This window comes from Micromys minutus, assembly GCF_963924665.1.
Source record: "Micromys minutus genome assembly, chromosome: 5".
NCBI lineage: Eukaryota > Metazoa > Chordata > Mammalia > Rodentia > Muridae > Micromys > Micromys minutus.
In genome coordinates, this window is record NC_137974.1 from 1,743,327 (window position 1) to 1,758,547 (window position 15,221).

The 15,221-nt window shown below is 38.1% G+C and overlaps 1 protein-coding gene across 3 annotated transcripts in view; it reads left to right on the forward strand.

Moving 5' to 3' along the window:
* TXNDC16 (thioredoxin domain containing 16) overlaps positions 1-15,221 on the forward strand; it is a 77,427-nt gene that overhangs the window by 56,610 nt on the left and 5,596 nt on the right. For all 3 annotated transcript variants that reach the window (XM_080917324.1, XM_080917325.1, XM_080917326.1), the window contains exons 17-18: positions 12,090-12,228; positions 14,407-14,567. In XM_080917324.1, the coding sequence (XP_080773450.1) occupies positions 12,090-12,228; positions 14,407-14,567 (300 nt within the window). The remainder of the gene's footprint in view (positions 1-12,089; positions 12,229-14,406; positions 14,568-15,221) is intronic.

Below are 15,221 nucleotides of genomic sequence, written 5' to 3' on the forward strand. Positions count from 1 at the left end.
AGACCTAGACTTGAAATCATACTTCATGATGATGATGGAAATCTTGGAGAAGGCCATAAATAACTCCCTTAAACAATTACAGGAGAACCAGGAAAAATCACTCAAAGAACTACAGGAAAACACACCCAAACAGATGAAAAAAATTGAAAATGGAAATAGAAACAATAAAGAAACCACAAAAAAGACAACCCTGGAGATGGAAAACCAAAAAAAGAAAACAGGAGTCACAGATACAAGCATCACCAACAGAATACAATATATGGAAGAAAGGATCTCAGGGGCAGAAGAAAACATAGAAAACATTGAAACAACAGAGAAGATGCAAAAACCAAAAAGCTACAAACCCAAAATGTCCAGGAGATAGAAGACACAATGAGAAAACCAAACATAACAATACTAGGTGTTGAAGAGGGCGAAGAATATCAACTAAAAGACACAGTAAATACCTTCAACAAAATCATAGAAGAAAACTTCCCTGACCTTAAGAATGAGATGACCATGAACATACAGGAAGCCTACAGAACTTCAAATAGATTGGACCAGAAAAGAAACTTCTCTCGACACATAATAGTCAAAACACCAAATATTCAAAACAAAGAAAGAATCCTAAAAGCTGTAAGGGAAAAAGGACAAGTAACATATAAAGGCAGACCAATCAGAATTACACCAGATTTCTCAACAGAGACTATGAAATCTAGAAGATCTTGGACAGATGTCATACAGACCCTAAGAGAACACAAATGCCAGCCCAGGTTACTATATCCAGCAAAACTCTCAGTCATCATAGATGGAGAAACCAAGATATTCCAGGACAAAGCCAAATTTACTCTGTCTACAAATCCAGCCCTACAGAGGATGATAAATGGAAAAACTCAACGCAAGGAAGGAAACTACACCCAAGGCAAAGCAAAAAATATCATGCAAAGAAACCAAAAGAAGAAAAGCACACAAACATAAGTCTACCTCTAACAACAAAAATAACGGAAACAAAAATCACTATTCCATAATTTCTCTTAACATCAATGGATTCAATTCTCCAATAAAGTAACATAGACCATCAGATTGGATATGTAATCAGGATCCAACATTTTGCTGCATATAGGAAACTCATCTGAGAGATAAAGACAGACACTACTTCAGAGTAAGGCTGGGAAAAACCTTCCAAGAAAATGGGCCCAGAAAACAAGCTGGAGTAGCTATTCTAATATCAAATAAAATAGATTTTCAACCAAAAGTTATCAAAAAAGATAAGGAAGGACACTTTTTACTCATCACAGGAAAAATCAATCAAGATGAACTCTCAATCCTGAATATCTATGCCCCAAATACAAGAACACCCATATTCATAAAAAACCCTACTGAGGCTCAAATTATATATTTCATCACACACAATAATAGTGGGAGACTTCAACACCCCACTCTCATCAATGGAAAAATCATGAAGACAGCAAAACTAGCAGAGGTTTTGAATCAACTGAAATTAAATGACATTTATAGGACATTTCATCCAAAAACAAAAGAATATACTTTCTTCTCAATACCTTCTTCAAAATTGACCATACATTCTGTCACAAAACAAGCCTCAACAGATACAAGAAGATCGAAATACTCCCATGCATACTATCAGATCACCATGGACTAAGGCTTGTTTTTAATAACAACAAAAAGCCAACATACACATGGAAGCTGAACAATGCTCTGCTCAATGATAATATGGTCAAGGAAGAAATAAAGAAAGAAATCAAGAATTTTTAAGAATTTAACAAAAATGACACCACTACATACTCAAACTTATGGGATGCAATGAAAGCAGTACTGGCAGGAAAACTCATAGCTCTGAGTGCCTCTAAAAAGAAACTGGAGAGAGCATACACTAGCAGCTTGACAGCACAGCTGAAAGCTCTAGAACAAAAAGAAGCAGATTCACCCAAGAGGACTAGACGGCAAGAAATAATCAAACTCAGAGCAGAAATCAACCAAAAAGAATAGAGACAAAAAGAACTATACAAGGAATCAACAAAACCAAGAGCTAGTTTTTTTGAGAAAATCAACAAGATCGATAAACTCTTAGCCAGATTAACTAGAGGGCAAAGAGAGAGAATCCAAATTAACAAAATCAGAAATGAAAGGGAAGACATAACAACAGAAACTGAGGGAAATTCAAGAAATCACCAGATCCTACTACAAAAGTCTATACTCAACAAAACTGAAAAATCTGGAGGAAATGGATAAATTTCTAGATAGATACCAGGTACCAAAGTTAAATCAGTATCAGATAAACCATCTAAACAGTCCTCTAACACCTAAAGAAATAGAAGCAGTCATCAAAAGCTACCCAACCAAAAAAGCCCAGGACCAGATGGGTTTAGTGGAGAATTCTATCAGACTTTTATAGGAGACCTAATACCTATACTTTCCAAACTATTCCACAAAATAGAAACAGAAGGAACACTAACCAACTCGTTCTTTGAAACCACAATTCACTCATACCGAAACCACACAAGGACACTACAAAGAAAGAGAACTTCAGACCAATTTCTCTCATGAACATCAATGCAAAAATACTCAATAAAATTATTTCAAACCGAATACAACAACACATCAAAACAATCATTCACCATGAACAAGTAGACTTTATCCCAGGGATGCAAGGATTATTCAACACATAGGGAAATCCATCAACGTAATCTACCATATAAACAAACTCAAACAAAAAAAAAAAAAAAAAAAAAAAAAAAAAAAACACATGTTCCTCTCACTAGATGCTGAGAAATCATTAAACAAAATTTAACACCCCTTCATGATAAAAGTCTTGGAAAGATCAGGAATCCAAGGCCCATACCTTAACATAGTAAAAGCAATATACAGCAAACCAGTAGCCAACGTCAAAATAAATGGAGAGAAACTGGAAGCAATCCCATTAAAATTAGGGACTAGACAAGGCTGCCCACACTTTTCCTACCTATTCAGTATAGTACTGGAAGCCCTGGTCAGAGCAATTAGACAACAAAATGAAATCAAAGGGATTCATATTGGAAAGGAAGAAGTCAAAAATATCACTATTTGCAGATGATATGATAGTATACTTAAGTGACCCCAAAAATTCTACCAGAGAACTTTTACAACTAATAAACAACTTCAGCAAAGTGGCTGGCTATATCTTGGGGTGACCCTAACCAAGCAAGTGAAGGATTTCTATGAGAAGAACTTCAAGACTCTGAAGAAGGAAATTGAAGAAGATTCAGAAAGATGGAAGGATCTCCCATGCTCATGGATTGGCAGGATCAACATTGTAAAAATGGCCAATTGCAGTCTACAGATTTAATGCAATCCCCATCAAAATTCCAACTCAATTCTGCATAGAGTTGGAAAAAGCAATTTGCAAATTCATCTGGAATAACAAAAAACCTAGAATAATGAAATCTATTCTCAAGAATAAAAACAATTCTGGGGGAATCACTATCCCTGATCTCAAGCTATATTACAAAGCAATTGTGATAAAAACTGCATGGCATTGGTACAGAGATAGGCAGGTAGCTCAGTTGAACAGAATTGAGGACCCAGAACTGAACCCACACACATATGGTTACCTAATCTTTGACAAAGAAGCTAAAAACATTCAATGGAAAAAGGACAGCCTCTTCAACAAATGGTTCTGGTTCAACTGGCAGTCAGCATGCAGAAGAATGCAAATAGATCCCTTCCTATCTCCTTGTACAAAGCTCAAGTGAAAGTGGATCAAAGATCTCCACATAAAACCAGGTACACTGAAACTAGTAAAAGAGAAAGTAGGGAAGAGCTTAGAACACACAGGCACAGGGGGAAAATTCCTGAATAGAACACCAATAGCCTGTGCTATAAGATCAAGAATCAACAAATGGGACCTCATGAAATTGTGAAGCTTCTATAAGGCTAAGGACACTGTTAAAAAGACAAAATGGCAGTCTACAGATTGGGAAAGGATCTTTACTAATCCTACATCTGCTAGGAGCCTAGTATCCAATATATACAAAGAACTCAGAAAGCTAGACTATAGAGAATCAAATAATCCTATTAAAACAGGGGTACAGAGCTAAACAAAGAATTCTCAGCTGAGAAACATGTAATGGCTGAGTAACACTTAAAGAAATGTTCAACATTCCTAATCATAAGGGAAATGCAAATCAAAACAACCCTGAGATTCCACGTTGCTAAGATAAAAAACTCAGGTGACAGCAGATGTTGGTACAGATGTGGAGAAAGAGGCATAGTACTACCTGAAAACCCAGATATTCCACTCCTGGGCATATACCCAAAAGATGCTCCAACATATAACAAGGACACATGCTCCACCATGTTTATAGCAGCCTTATTTATAATAGACAGAAGCTGGAAAGAACCCGGATGTCCATCAACAGATGAATAGATACAGAATTGTGGTACATTTATACAATGGAGTACTACTCAGCTATTAGAAACAATGACTTTATGAAATTCATTGGCAATTGGATGGAACTAGAGAATATCATCCTTAGTGAAGTAACCCAGTCACAAAAGAACACACATGGTATGCACTCACTGATAAGTACATACTAGCCCCAGAAAGCTCTGAATACCCAAGAAACAATTCACAGATGTTATGAAGCTCAAAAAAGAAGGAAGGCCAAAATGGGGATGTCTCAGTCCTTCTTAAAAGAGAACAAAACTCTCATAGGAAGAAATGCAAGGTCAAACAGAGGAACAGGGATTGAAGAAAAGATCACTCAGAAGCCGCCTCACCTTGAGATCCACCACATCTGCAGTCACCTGATCCAAGCACTACAGCTGATCCTAAAAAGTACTTATGGACAGAAACCAGACAGAGATGCCTCCTCAGGGACTATGCTAGAGTCGTATAGATACAGTTTAGCATGCTTGCAGCTAACCATTGGTCTGAACTCAGGGACCCCAATAAAGTTGCTAAAGAAAGGACCTAAGGAGCTGAAAGGGGTTTTAACTTCATGGGAAGAACAATATTATCAACCAGCCAAAGCTTCCAAAACTCCCATGGAGTAAAGCACCAACCTTAGTGTGCACTTTGAGAGACCTATTGATCTAGTTGCATATGTAGCTGAAGATAGCAGTGTCTGGCATCAATGTGAGAAGAGGCTTTTGGTCCAGGAAGGGCACATTTTCCCAATGTAGGGGAATGACAAGACAGTGGGGTGGAAAGGGGGTCAGAAGGAAGTGCACCTTTGTGAAGGCAAATGGAGGGGGAGAGAGGATGAGGGCGGGCAGGGTAAAGGGATAACATCTCGAATGTAAATACAGAGTATCTAATAAATAAATAAGTAAAAATAAATTGCCCATGTCCAGAGTGCTTGGGGTATAGAACTCAGCATCTGAATACACAGTGCACAAGACCAACCCCAGCAGTTATTAAGCCCCAGTATTTTCTGATACATAATGTTACTAATTCTTTTGTTTTGAACTCAATTATTTTTTCATTTTGAACACTTCTTAATGGAGAAAATTTAGATCATTTTATGAAATTAGTCAATTTTTAGAAAGTATTACTGAACCAGAAATTAGGTGACCTACTTCTCTGATATATATTCACCTACTATTTTCTGCTGTTAATTTGCATTTAAGATATAAAGAGCTTGGCTAATACTATTTTCAGAGTGTTAGGTGTATAAGCAGCTACGGTGTCAACTTGGTACCTCTGCTGGTTGTCTGGTGTGTGCTCTTTTGCCAGTCTTTATGGTATTGTAGTCTCTGTACTTCCTTCTGGAGTCAGTTAAGTTATATAGTTCACACAAAATGTTTTTAGAGGATTTGGCGTATATTATACTTAGTAACAAAAATGGATTCTGCACAAACTGTAGAGTGTGTCATTGAATTTCAATGGGTTCCAGCTTTTGCTCTCTGAACCCCATTCAGCTGTAAGACAGGGTGACTAGGACTTTTAGAAGTGCACTGGTGGATAATGAGTATAGATGAGGCATTAACAATGGTAACTAGCGATTGTAGGCTTGTCATTGATTCTCTGCCTAATTCAGGCCTGTAAATAGGTGGACCAGTGTGTTCCAGGTCCTATTTAGACATTTTATTTTTTATTTATTTTATTTATATTTTTATTGGATATTCTCTGTATTTACATTTCAAATGCTATCCCCTTTTCCTCCCTATCTCCTCCCCCTTTGCTTCCATGATGATGTTCCCACTACCAGCCACCCACTTCCCCTTCAGTGCTTTGTCATTCCCCTAAACTGGGAAAATGAGCCTTTACTGGACCAAAGGCCTCTCCTCCCTTTGATGCCAGAAAATGATCTCCTCTGCTGTAACTAGGGCCATGGGTCTCTCTGTATGAACTCATTGGTTGGTGTTTTAGTCCCGGGGAGCTGTGGTGGGTTTGGTTGGTTGATAATTTTGTTCTACCCATGGGGTTGGAAACCCTTTCAGCTCTTTCAGTCCTTTCTCTAGCTCCTCCATTGGGGTCCCTGTGCTCGGTCCAGTGGTTAGCTGCAAGCATCCTCGTCTGTATCAGTATGACTCTGGCAGAGCCAGTGAGGAGGCATCCATATCAGGCTCCTGCCAGTAAGCACTACTTGGCATCAGCAATAGTGCTTGGTTTGGTGGCTGCATATGGGATGGATCCCAGGTGAGGCAGTCTCTTGATGCTCTTTTTTTTCAGTCCCTGCTCTTCTATTTGTCTCTAGAGTTCCTCCCGTGAGTATTTTGTTCTCCCTTCTAAGAAGTACTGAAGCATCCACATTTTGGTCTTCTATCATAATTGCTTCATAAGGTCTGTGAATTGTTTCTTGGGTAGTCAGAGCTTTTGGGCTAGTATCTGCTCATTAGTGAGTGCATACCATGTGTGTTCTTTTGTGACTGGGTTACTTTACTCAGGATGCTATTTTCTAGTTCTATCTATTTGCCTGAGAATTTCATGAGATCATTGTTTTTAATAGCTGAGTAGTACTCTATTGTGTATATGTACCACAATTCTGTATCTATTCCTCTGTTGATGGACATCTGGGTTCTTATAGCTTCTGGCTATTATAAATAAGGCTGCTATAAACATAGTGGAGCATGTTGGAGCATCTTTTGTGTATATGCCCAGGAGTAGTATAGCTGGGTTTTCAGGTAGTACTATGTCCAATTTTCTGAGGAACCTCCAGACTGATTTCCAGAGTGGTTGTACCAGCTTACAACCCCACCAAGAGTAGAAGAGTGTTCCTCTTTCTCCACATAACTGTCAGCATCTGCTGTCATCTGAGTGTTTTATCTTAACCCTTTGGACTGGTGTGAGGTGGATTTCAGGGTTGTTTTGATTTGCATTTCTCTGATGACTAAGAATGTTGAACTTTTCTTTAGGTGCTTCTCAGGAATTTAGTACTCCTCAGTTGAGAATTCTTGTTGGATATATATTGGATATTAGCTCTCGCTCAGATATGGAATTGGTAAAGATATTTTTCCAATCTGTTGGTTGCCTTTTTGTCCTATTGACAGTGTCCTTTGCTTTACAGAAGCTTTGCAATTTTATGAGGTCCCTTTTGTCTATTCTTGATCTTAGAGCACAGGCCATTGGTGTTCTGTTCAGGAAGATTTCCACTGTACCTATATGTTCTAAGCTCTTCCCCCACTTTCTCTTCTGTTAGTTTCACTGTCCCTGGTTTAATGTGAAGATCTTTGATCCACTTGGACTTGAGCTTTGTACAAGGAGATAAGAAAGGATCGATTTGCATTCTTCTGCATGCTGACTGCCAGTTGAACCAGCACCATTTGTTGACTATGCTGTCTTTTTTTCCATTAAATGTTTTTAGCTCCTTTGTCAAAGAATAAGTTACCGTATGTGTGTGGGTTCCTTTCTGGGTCTTCAATTCTATTCCATTGATCTACCTGCCTGTCTCGACACCAATACCATGCAGTTTGTATCACAGTTGATCTGTGATACAGATTGATATATGATGATTTCCCAGAAGTTCTTTGTTGTTGAGAATAGTTTTCACTATCCTGTTTTTTTTGTTATTCTAAATAAATTTGCAAAATGCTCTTTCCAACTCTTTTAAGATAAGGATTGAGTTAGAATTTTGATAAGGATTGTATTGAATCTCTAGATTGCTTCTATCAAGATGGCCATTTTTACTATATTAATCCTTCCAATCCATGAGCTGGGAAATCTTTCCATCTTCTTCAAATTTCTTTTTTTCAGAGACTTGAAGTTCTTATCATACAGATCCTTCACTTGCTTGGTTAGAGTCACACCAAGGTATTTTATATTATTTGTGACGACTGTGAAGGGTGTCATTTCCCTAATTTCTTTCTCAGCCTGTTTGTCCTTTGAATAGAGGAAGGCTACTGATTTGTTTGAGTTAATTTTATAGCCAACCACTTTGCTGAAGTTGTTTATCAAGTTTAGGAGTTCTCTGGTGGAATTTTCAGGGTCATTTAAAATAATATCATATCATCTGTAAATAGTGATATTTCAACTTTTTTCTTTTCAATTTATATCCCTTTAACCTTTTTTTGCTCTCTAATTGATCTGGCTAGTACTTCCAGTACTATATTGAATAGGTAGGGAGAGAGTAGGCAGCCTTGTCTAGTCCCTGATTTTAGTTGGATTGCTTCAGGTTTCACACCATTTAGTTTGATGTTGGCTACTGGTTTGCTGTATATTGCTTTTACTATGTTTAAGTGTGACCCTTGAATTCCTGATCTTTCCAAGACTTTAAACATGAACGGGTGTTAATTTTTGTCAAATGCTTTCTCAGAATCTAATGAGAAGATCATGTTTTTTCTGAGTTTGTTTATATAGTGGATTACATTGATGAATTTTCATATATTGAACCATTCCTGCATCCCTTGGATGAAGCCTATTTGATCATGGTAAATGATTGTTTTGATGGGTTCTTGAATTTTGTTTGCAAGAATATTATTGAGTATTTTTGCGTTAATGTTCATGAAGGAAATTGATCTGAAGTTCTATTTTTTGTAGGGTCTTTGTGTGGTTTTGGTATAAGGGTATTTGTGGCTTAATAAAATGAGTTGGGTAGTGTTCCTTCTATTTTATTTTGTGAAATAGTTAGAAGAGTGTTGGTATTAGGTCCTCTATGACAGTCTGATAGAGTTCTGCACTAAACCTATCTGGTCCTGGGTTTTTTTGGTTGGGAGACTTTTTCGACAGTTTAGATGGTTTTTCTGATCCAGATTTAACTTTGGTACCTGGTATCTGTCTAGAAAATTGTCCATTTCTTCTAGATTTTTCAGTTTTGTTGAGCATGGGATTTTGTAGTAGGATCTGGTGATTTCTTGAATTTTGTCAGTTTCTGTTGTTATGTCTTTCTTTTCATTTCTGATTTTTTAATTTAGGGACTGTCTCTGTGCACTCTGGTTAGTCTGACTAAGGGTTTATTTATCTGGTTGATTATCTCATAAAACCAACTCCTGATTTGTTTATACTTTGTATAGTTCTTTTTGTTCTAGAGCTTTCAGCTGTGCTGTCAAGCTGCTAGTGTATGCTCTCTCCAGTTACTTTTTGGAGGTGCTCAGATCTATGCGTTTTCCTCTTAGCACTGCATTGTTTGTGTCCCATAAGTTTGGGTATGTTGTGCCTTCATTTTCATTAAATTCTAAAAAGTCTTTGATTTCTTTCTTTATTTCTTCCTTGACCAAGTTTGTTCAGCTTTTTGTTGATATTGAAGACCGGCCTTAGTCCATGGTGATCTGATAGGATGCATGGGAGCATTTCAATCTTCTTGTGTTGCTTGAGGCCTGTTTTGTGGCCAATTATATGGTCAAATTTGGAGAAGCTACCTTGAGTGCTGAGAAGAAGGTGTATTTATTTTTGTTTTAGGATGAAATATTCTATAGATATCTGTTAAATTCATTTGGTTCATAACTTCTGTTAATTTCACTGTGTCTCTGTTCAGTTTCTGCTTCAATGATCTTTTGATGAGAGTGGGGTTGAAATCTCCCACTATTATTTTATGTGTTGCAATGTATGCTTTGAGCTTTAGTAAAGTTTTTTTTTTTTTTTTTTTAATGAATGTAGGTGCCCTTGCATTTGGAGCATAGATATTCACAATTGAGAATTCATCTTGATAGATTTTTCCTTTGATGTGTATGAAGTGTCCTTCCTTATCTTTTTTTAAAATAACTTTTGGTTGAAAATCTATTTTATTCGATATTTAAATTGCTACTCCAGCTTGTTTCTTGGGACCATTTGCTTGGAAAAAATTTTCCCAGTCACTTACTCTGAGGTAGTGTCTGTCTTTGTCACTGAAATGAGTTTCCTGTGTGCAGCAAAATGCTGAGTCCTGTTTAAGTATCCAGTCTGTTATTCTATGTCTTTTTATTGGGGAATCGAGTCCATTGAAGTTGAGAGATATTAAGGAATAGTGATTTTTGTTTTCTGTTATTTTTGTTGTTAGAGGTAGAATTATGTTTGTGTGGCTATCTTTTTTTGGGGGGGGCTTTTTGCAAGAAGATTTCTTTTCCTAGGGTGTGGTTTCTCTTCTTGTATTGGAGTTTTCCATCTTTTGTCCTTTGTAGGGCTGGATTTATGGAAAGATACTGTGTAAATTTGTTTTTGTCATGGAATATCTTGGTTTCTCCATCTATGTTAATTGAGAGTTTTTCTGGATATAGTAGCCTTGGCTGACATTTGTGTTCTCTTAGGGACTATATTTCATCTGCCCATGATCTTTTAGCCTTTATAGTCTCTGTTGAGAAGTCTGGTGTAATTCTTATAGGTCTACCTTTATATGTTACTTGATTCCCTTACTGCTTTTAATATTCTTTTATGTGTGTATGCATTTGGTGTTTTGACTATTATGTGACATGAGGAATTCCTTTTCTGGTCCAATCTATTTGGAGTTTATAGGCTTCTTTTATGTTCATGGGCATCTCTTTCTTTAGCTTAGGTAAGTTTTCGTCTATAACTTCGTTGAAGGTATTTACTGGTCCTTTAAGTTGGGAATCTTTGCTCTTTTCTACACGTATTATCCTTAGGTTTGGTCTTCTCATTGTGTCCTGTATGTTTTGGGTTAGAAGCTTTATGCTTTTTGCATTTCCTTTGACTATAGTGTTAATGTTTTCTATGGTATCATCTGCCCCTGAGATTCTCTCTTCCATCTCTTGTATTCTGTTGGTGATATTTGCATCTATGACTCCTGATCTTTTTCCTAGGTATTTTATCTCCAGGGTTGTGTCTTTTTGTGATTTCTTTATTGTTTCTATTTTCATTTTTAGATCCCGGATGGTTTGGTCAATTCTTTCACCTGTTTGGCTGTGGTTTTCCTGTAGCTGTTTAAGGGATTTTTGTGTTTCCTCTTTAAGGGCTTCTACTTGTTTACATGTGTTCTCCTGGTTCTCCTGTATTTCCTTAAGGGAGTTATTCATGTGCTTCTTGAGGGGCTCCATCATCATCATTAAGTATGATTTTAAGTCCAAATCTTGTTTTTCTGGTGTGTTGGGATATTCACTACTTGCTGTGATGGGAGAAATGGGTTCTGATGTTGCCAGGTTTTTCTGGTTTCTGTTGCTTAGGTTCTTGGGCTTGTCTCTTGCCATCTTGTTATCTGTGATGGTAGTTCGTCTTGTTGTCAGTGACTGGAGCTTGTCTCTCCTGTGGGCCTGTGAGCCTGAGGGTTTATGAGTGAGAGGGCTCCTGGGTGATCAGCTTTCAGTAGGCAGGTTGTGGGTCATGATGGCAGTGGCATGTCCCTAGCTCTGGGCGCAGATGGAGACTGGAACGTAGACATTTTCCTCAGGGCAAGTTGTAGAGAAGACGTCTTTAGATTATTGTCATTTTCTTTCAGATTGTCAATACTACTGAACATTCTCAGATAGCCTAACAGGAAAAATGTCTGGAAATTGAGTAAAATTTCTCCTTAGCCCTAGGGCTTTTAACATGTTTATACTTTGGTGTTGTTTGAGACAGTGCCTCTGTGTATAGCTTGGGTTGGTCTTGAACTCATGGCCACCTTTTCTCAGTTCTTGTCGTGAGGATTGCAGTGTATACCATCTCAACTGCTAGCCCTGTTGCCTCCCGTGGGAGGTAGTAGAGTGCTTGTTCATGCTTTTGCTGACTTGGTTATAAATTTTAATAGTATATTTCTTCATAGGTCAAATAAATATGCTACAACTCTCCCAGCCCTGCTGTTGGCCAGGCCCAAAGAAGGTAGAATAGAGAGTGTCCCATTAGACACCACCCCGGTACAAGACATGCTTCAGATCCTAGCAAATGCACCACTGGAGCAATTTGTGAGTATATTGTATATTGTTGTTAAAGAAATGCTATTTCAACATATGCATAGTATAGTAACTTTGTATTTTTTTCAAATAATACAAAAGTAACAGGGAAGGAATTTAGACTCAACTGCAACTTCTCCAGGTTTAAACTTGAGAATATATTTCTCCAAAATTTAAAAACAATTATTTGTCTCTTCATATATTAAGTATATTTTCAGGAAGGGAAAATACATAAATGCTAATTTTTAATAGCTGCCGAATACTCAGTTGTGTTAATGCTCTGTGTTTAATTAACCAGTTCCCTATTGGTGGACAGTTGTCATTTTTCAGCAGCTCCGTCTTTCTTTCTTGACTGATTCGGGAAAGGAGAGTGTCTGTCACTGGCCTTTGTTCTCCTAAATCCTATTCTATTCAGTCATCCTCTGTGCGGTAAATATCAAAGTGGAGCTGTTCTGTGCTCTATTCCACAGTAGCTCCAGCCCCATGGAACTAACATGTTATATTCACTGGTCCCAGCAACCGCCCTCTTTGCTAGCCATCCTCTGCCCACACTCCAGCCAGCCAGCCTGACAAATTCAATACTCCAGTAACTTGTAGTTCAGCAATGGTTTTATGTCAGATTATCTCAGTAAATTTACAAGCCACAAAATGTCCACACAAATCTGCCCACGTAGATAAGACAAACTGTCTTATGACAATCCATCCCTTATAAGGTATTCATATCTACCTGTGGCTATGCAGAGCCACGTGGAGATGGTTCATCTTTGTCCTCCATCTTGCCCCTCTGTTCTCTCTTCTTTCCAAATACTCTGTTCCCACCTGTCTTTTTTCTCTCTCGTCCAGTCACAGGCCTTGTATATGCCTTCCTTTAATTTCAACCACAGCCCTCCTACAGTCTGGTTTATCCACATCAGTAATCTGACACAAAATCTGCGGTTCACTGGCTGAGGCATCCCTGTCCGGTCCTGCCGCTGTGCTTGCCTCTTGCCTTCCCTACACTGTCATCCTTCCGCTGGTGCCCCACATGTAGCTGTGACAGTTCTCTGTCTATCCTGATATTACCTCTCAGTGTCTGTAGCTCTGCTGGAGTATACACCCAGCCTGTCAGGATCTTACTCTTTACACAGGGACTATATCAAAATGACACTTCCTCGCAGCACGCGGTCCCCTACCTTGTCCGTAGCTGTGGAAAATGAACAGTGTTGAAGGATCACAGCCGTTTGAACACCTCTCTCAGGAAGTTCCTTACATGTCAGCTTCTTATGCTTAGTGAATGAGATGAGCAGAAGTCACCTGCATCTCGTGTTTCTGGGGCCTCGTGAGGTCTGTCATCATTTAGGAGGGATGTCACCTGTGTAAGAGACAGACAGTAGACAGAAGGCCAGCCAGGGCATTTGAAGAAGCAGGTGTAGGATTGGACTTGTGATGTAGGAAAATCTGAGGTGATTATTGTGAGAATGAGGAGTGACTGACAGAGGGAAGGGAAAGGTATATGCCAGCTCGTGTAAAGGTTGCTGGCATTATTTTAAAACGTCAAGTTATTGGTGAGGGTTTCTAGTGACCCAGTGAAATCAGAATCTGGCTGGTAGACATTTTCCTTCCCCCCTGAGCCTCTGGGAACATTTCCCATCAGAACGATGATGTTTCTAGCTCACAGATGCCTTCAGAGGGCACTGTACTACTGCAGGATACTCTCGTAAAACAGTAACAAGAATGGTAAAAAAAATAAATCAGATTTCTTACTCACTAAATTCCGTTCATTTGTTTTAAACCCAGAAGCGGTAAGGTTGGCTTTGCGGCTTGTTTATTACATCTTTAATTGTTTTAAACATCCAAAAATTCGTATGTTTGGAAAAAGTAAGCTAATCATGGATAGTGGGGAAAAGGCTGTAATTTCAGGTTTAGCTTATGTTTTTACCTCTAGTAGGCTTCCCTGTTATTAAAGAGATAGCATCTACTGTCTTCTTAAAGTCCATTAGTAATTTTATTTTGACTATAACTCATTACTATGATGTAGGATTAAATAAGAATTTTTTAAAGATTTGTTTACTGTGGTCAAATCTCTTAAAGAATATGTGTGAACTTTATAAACTAAAATCACATGAATGATTTGAGCATTGTGTCTACTTTATTCTGTGTCATGTCCAAGTTTTTGTGTGAGGGATTTTGATTTTTTTTTTTTTTAAACAGCCAGAAATCACTGTGGAAAATCTTCCTGCATATCTAAGATTTCAGAGACCGTTACTTATCTTGTTCAGTGATGGCAGCATAAACCCTCAGCATAGGAACACAGTCCTGGCACTGGTGAGGCAGAAGCAGTTGGATTCATTTACCCCTTGCTGGTTAAATCTGTGAGTATATATTGTATGGTTTTGCTCTGCTCTAAGAGCCTGTGGTGTGGTGTCTGCCTAACATCCCAGCACTCTTGAGTTCAAGAGTCACATGAAGGAAGTAGAATTATCACATTTTCATCAGGATGTGAAATTCTACAACCTTTGAGTTAACAGGGAACTAATTACACCATCATGAAAGTTTTATAACTAGTTTCCTCAGGCAAGTTCAAAGATGACCTTGTTTAGACTTGTTATCCTAAATACTGTACGCAGTATTTCCTGATTTCAAAAAGTAGTTGATGTTCATTGAAAACAGTTTGCAAATAAGTAAGCACCATGATGTTTACAAACTTCGGACTGTTTGTCTGTGTGGTGAAAGTCACCCAATAGCATCAGAGAAGGCATCCCTTTGCGGTTGTTTTTAGCATGTTTTCTAGAGGAATCACTGGTGCTTCATTAGATGTCTGTGTGCACAGCTCACATGTGCACAAATGACCCTTGTTCAGACTCACAGATAAAAGATATGCTTTTGTAAACAGTTGAAAAGCAAGAAACATGGGCAGTAAACATTTTTGTTGTGGAGTCTTATTAACATTACATCTCACTCTTGAGGGAGAGTTTGCCGAGGTAACTTCCACTGTAGGGATCTAAACTAGTGTTTTATATAATGGG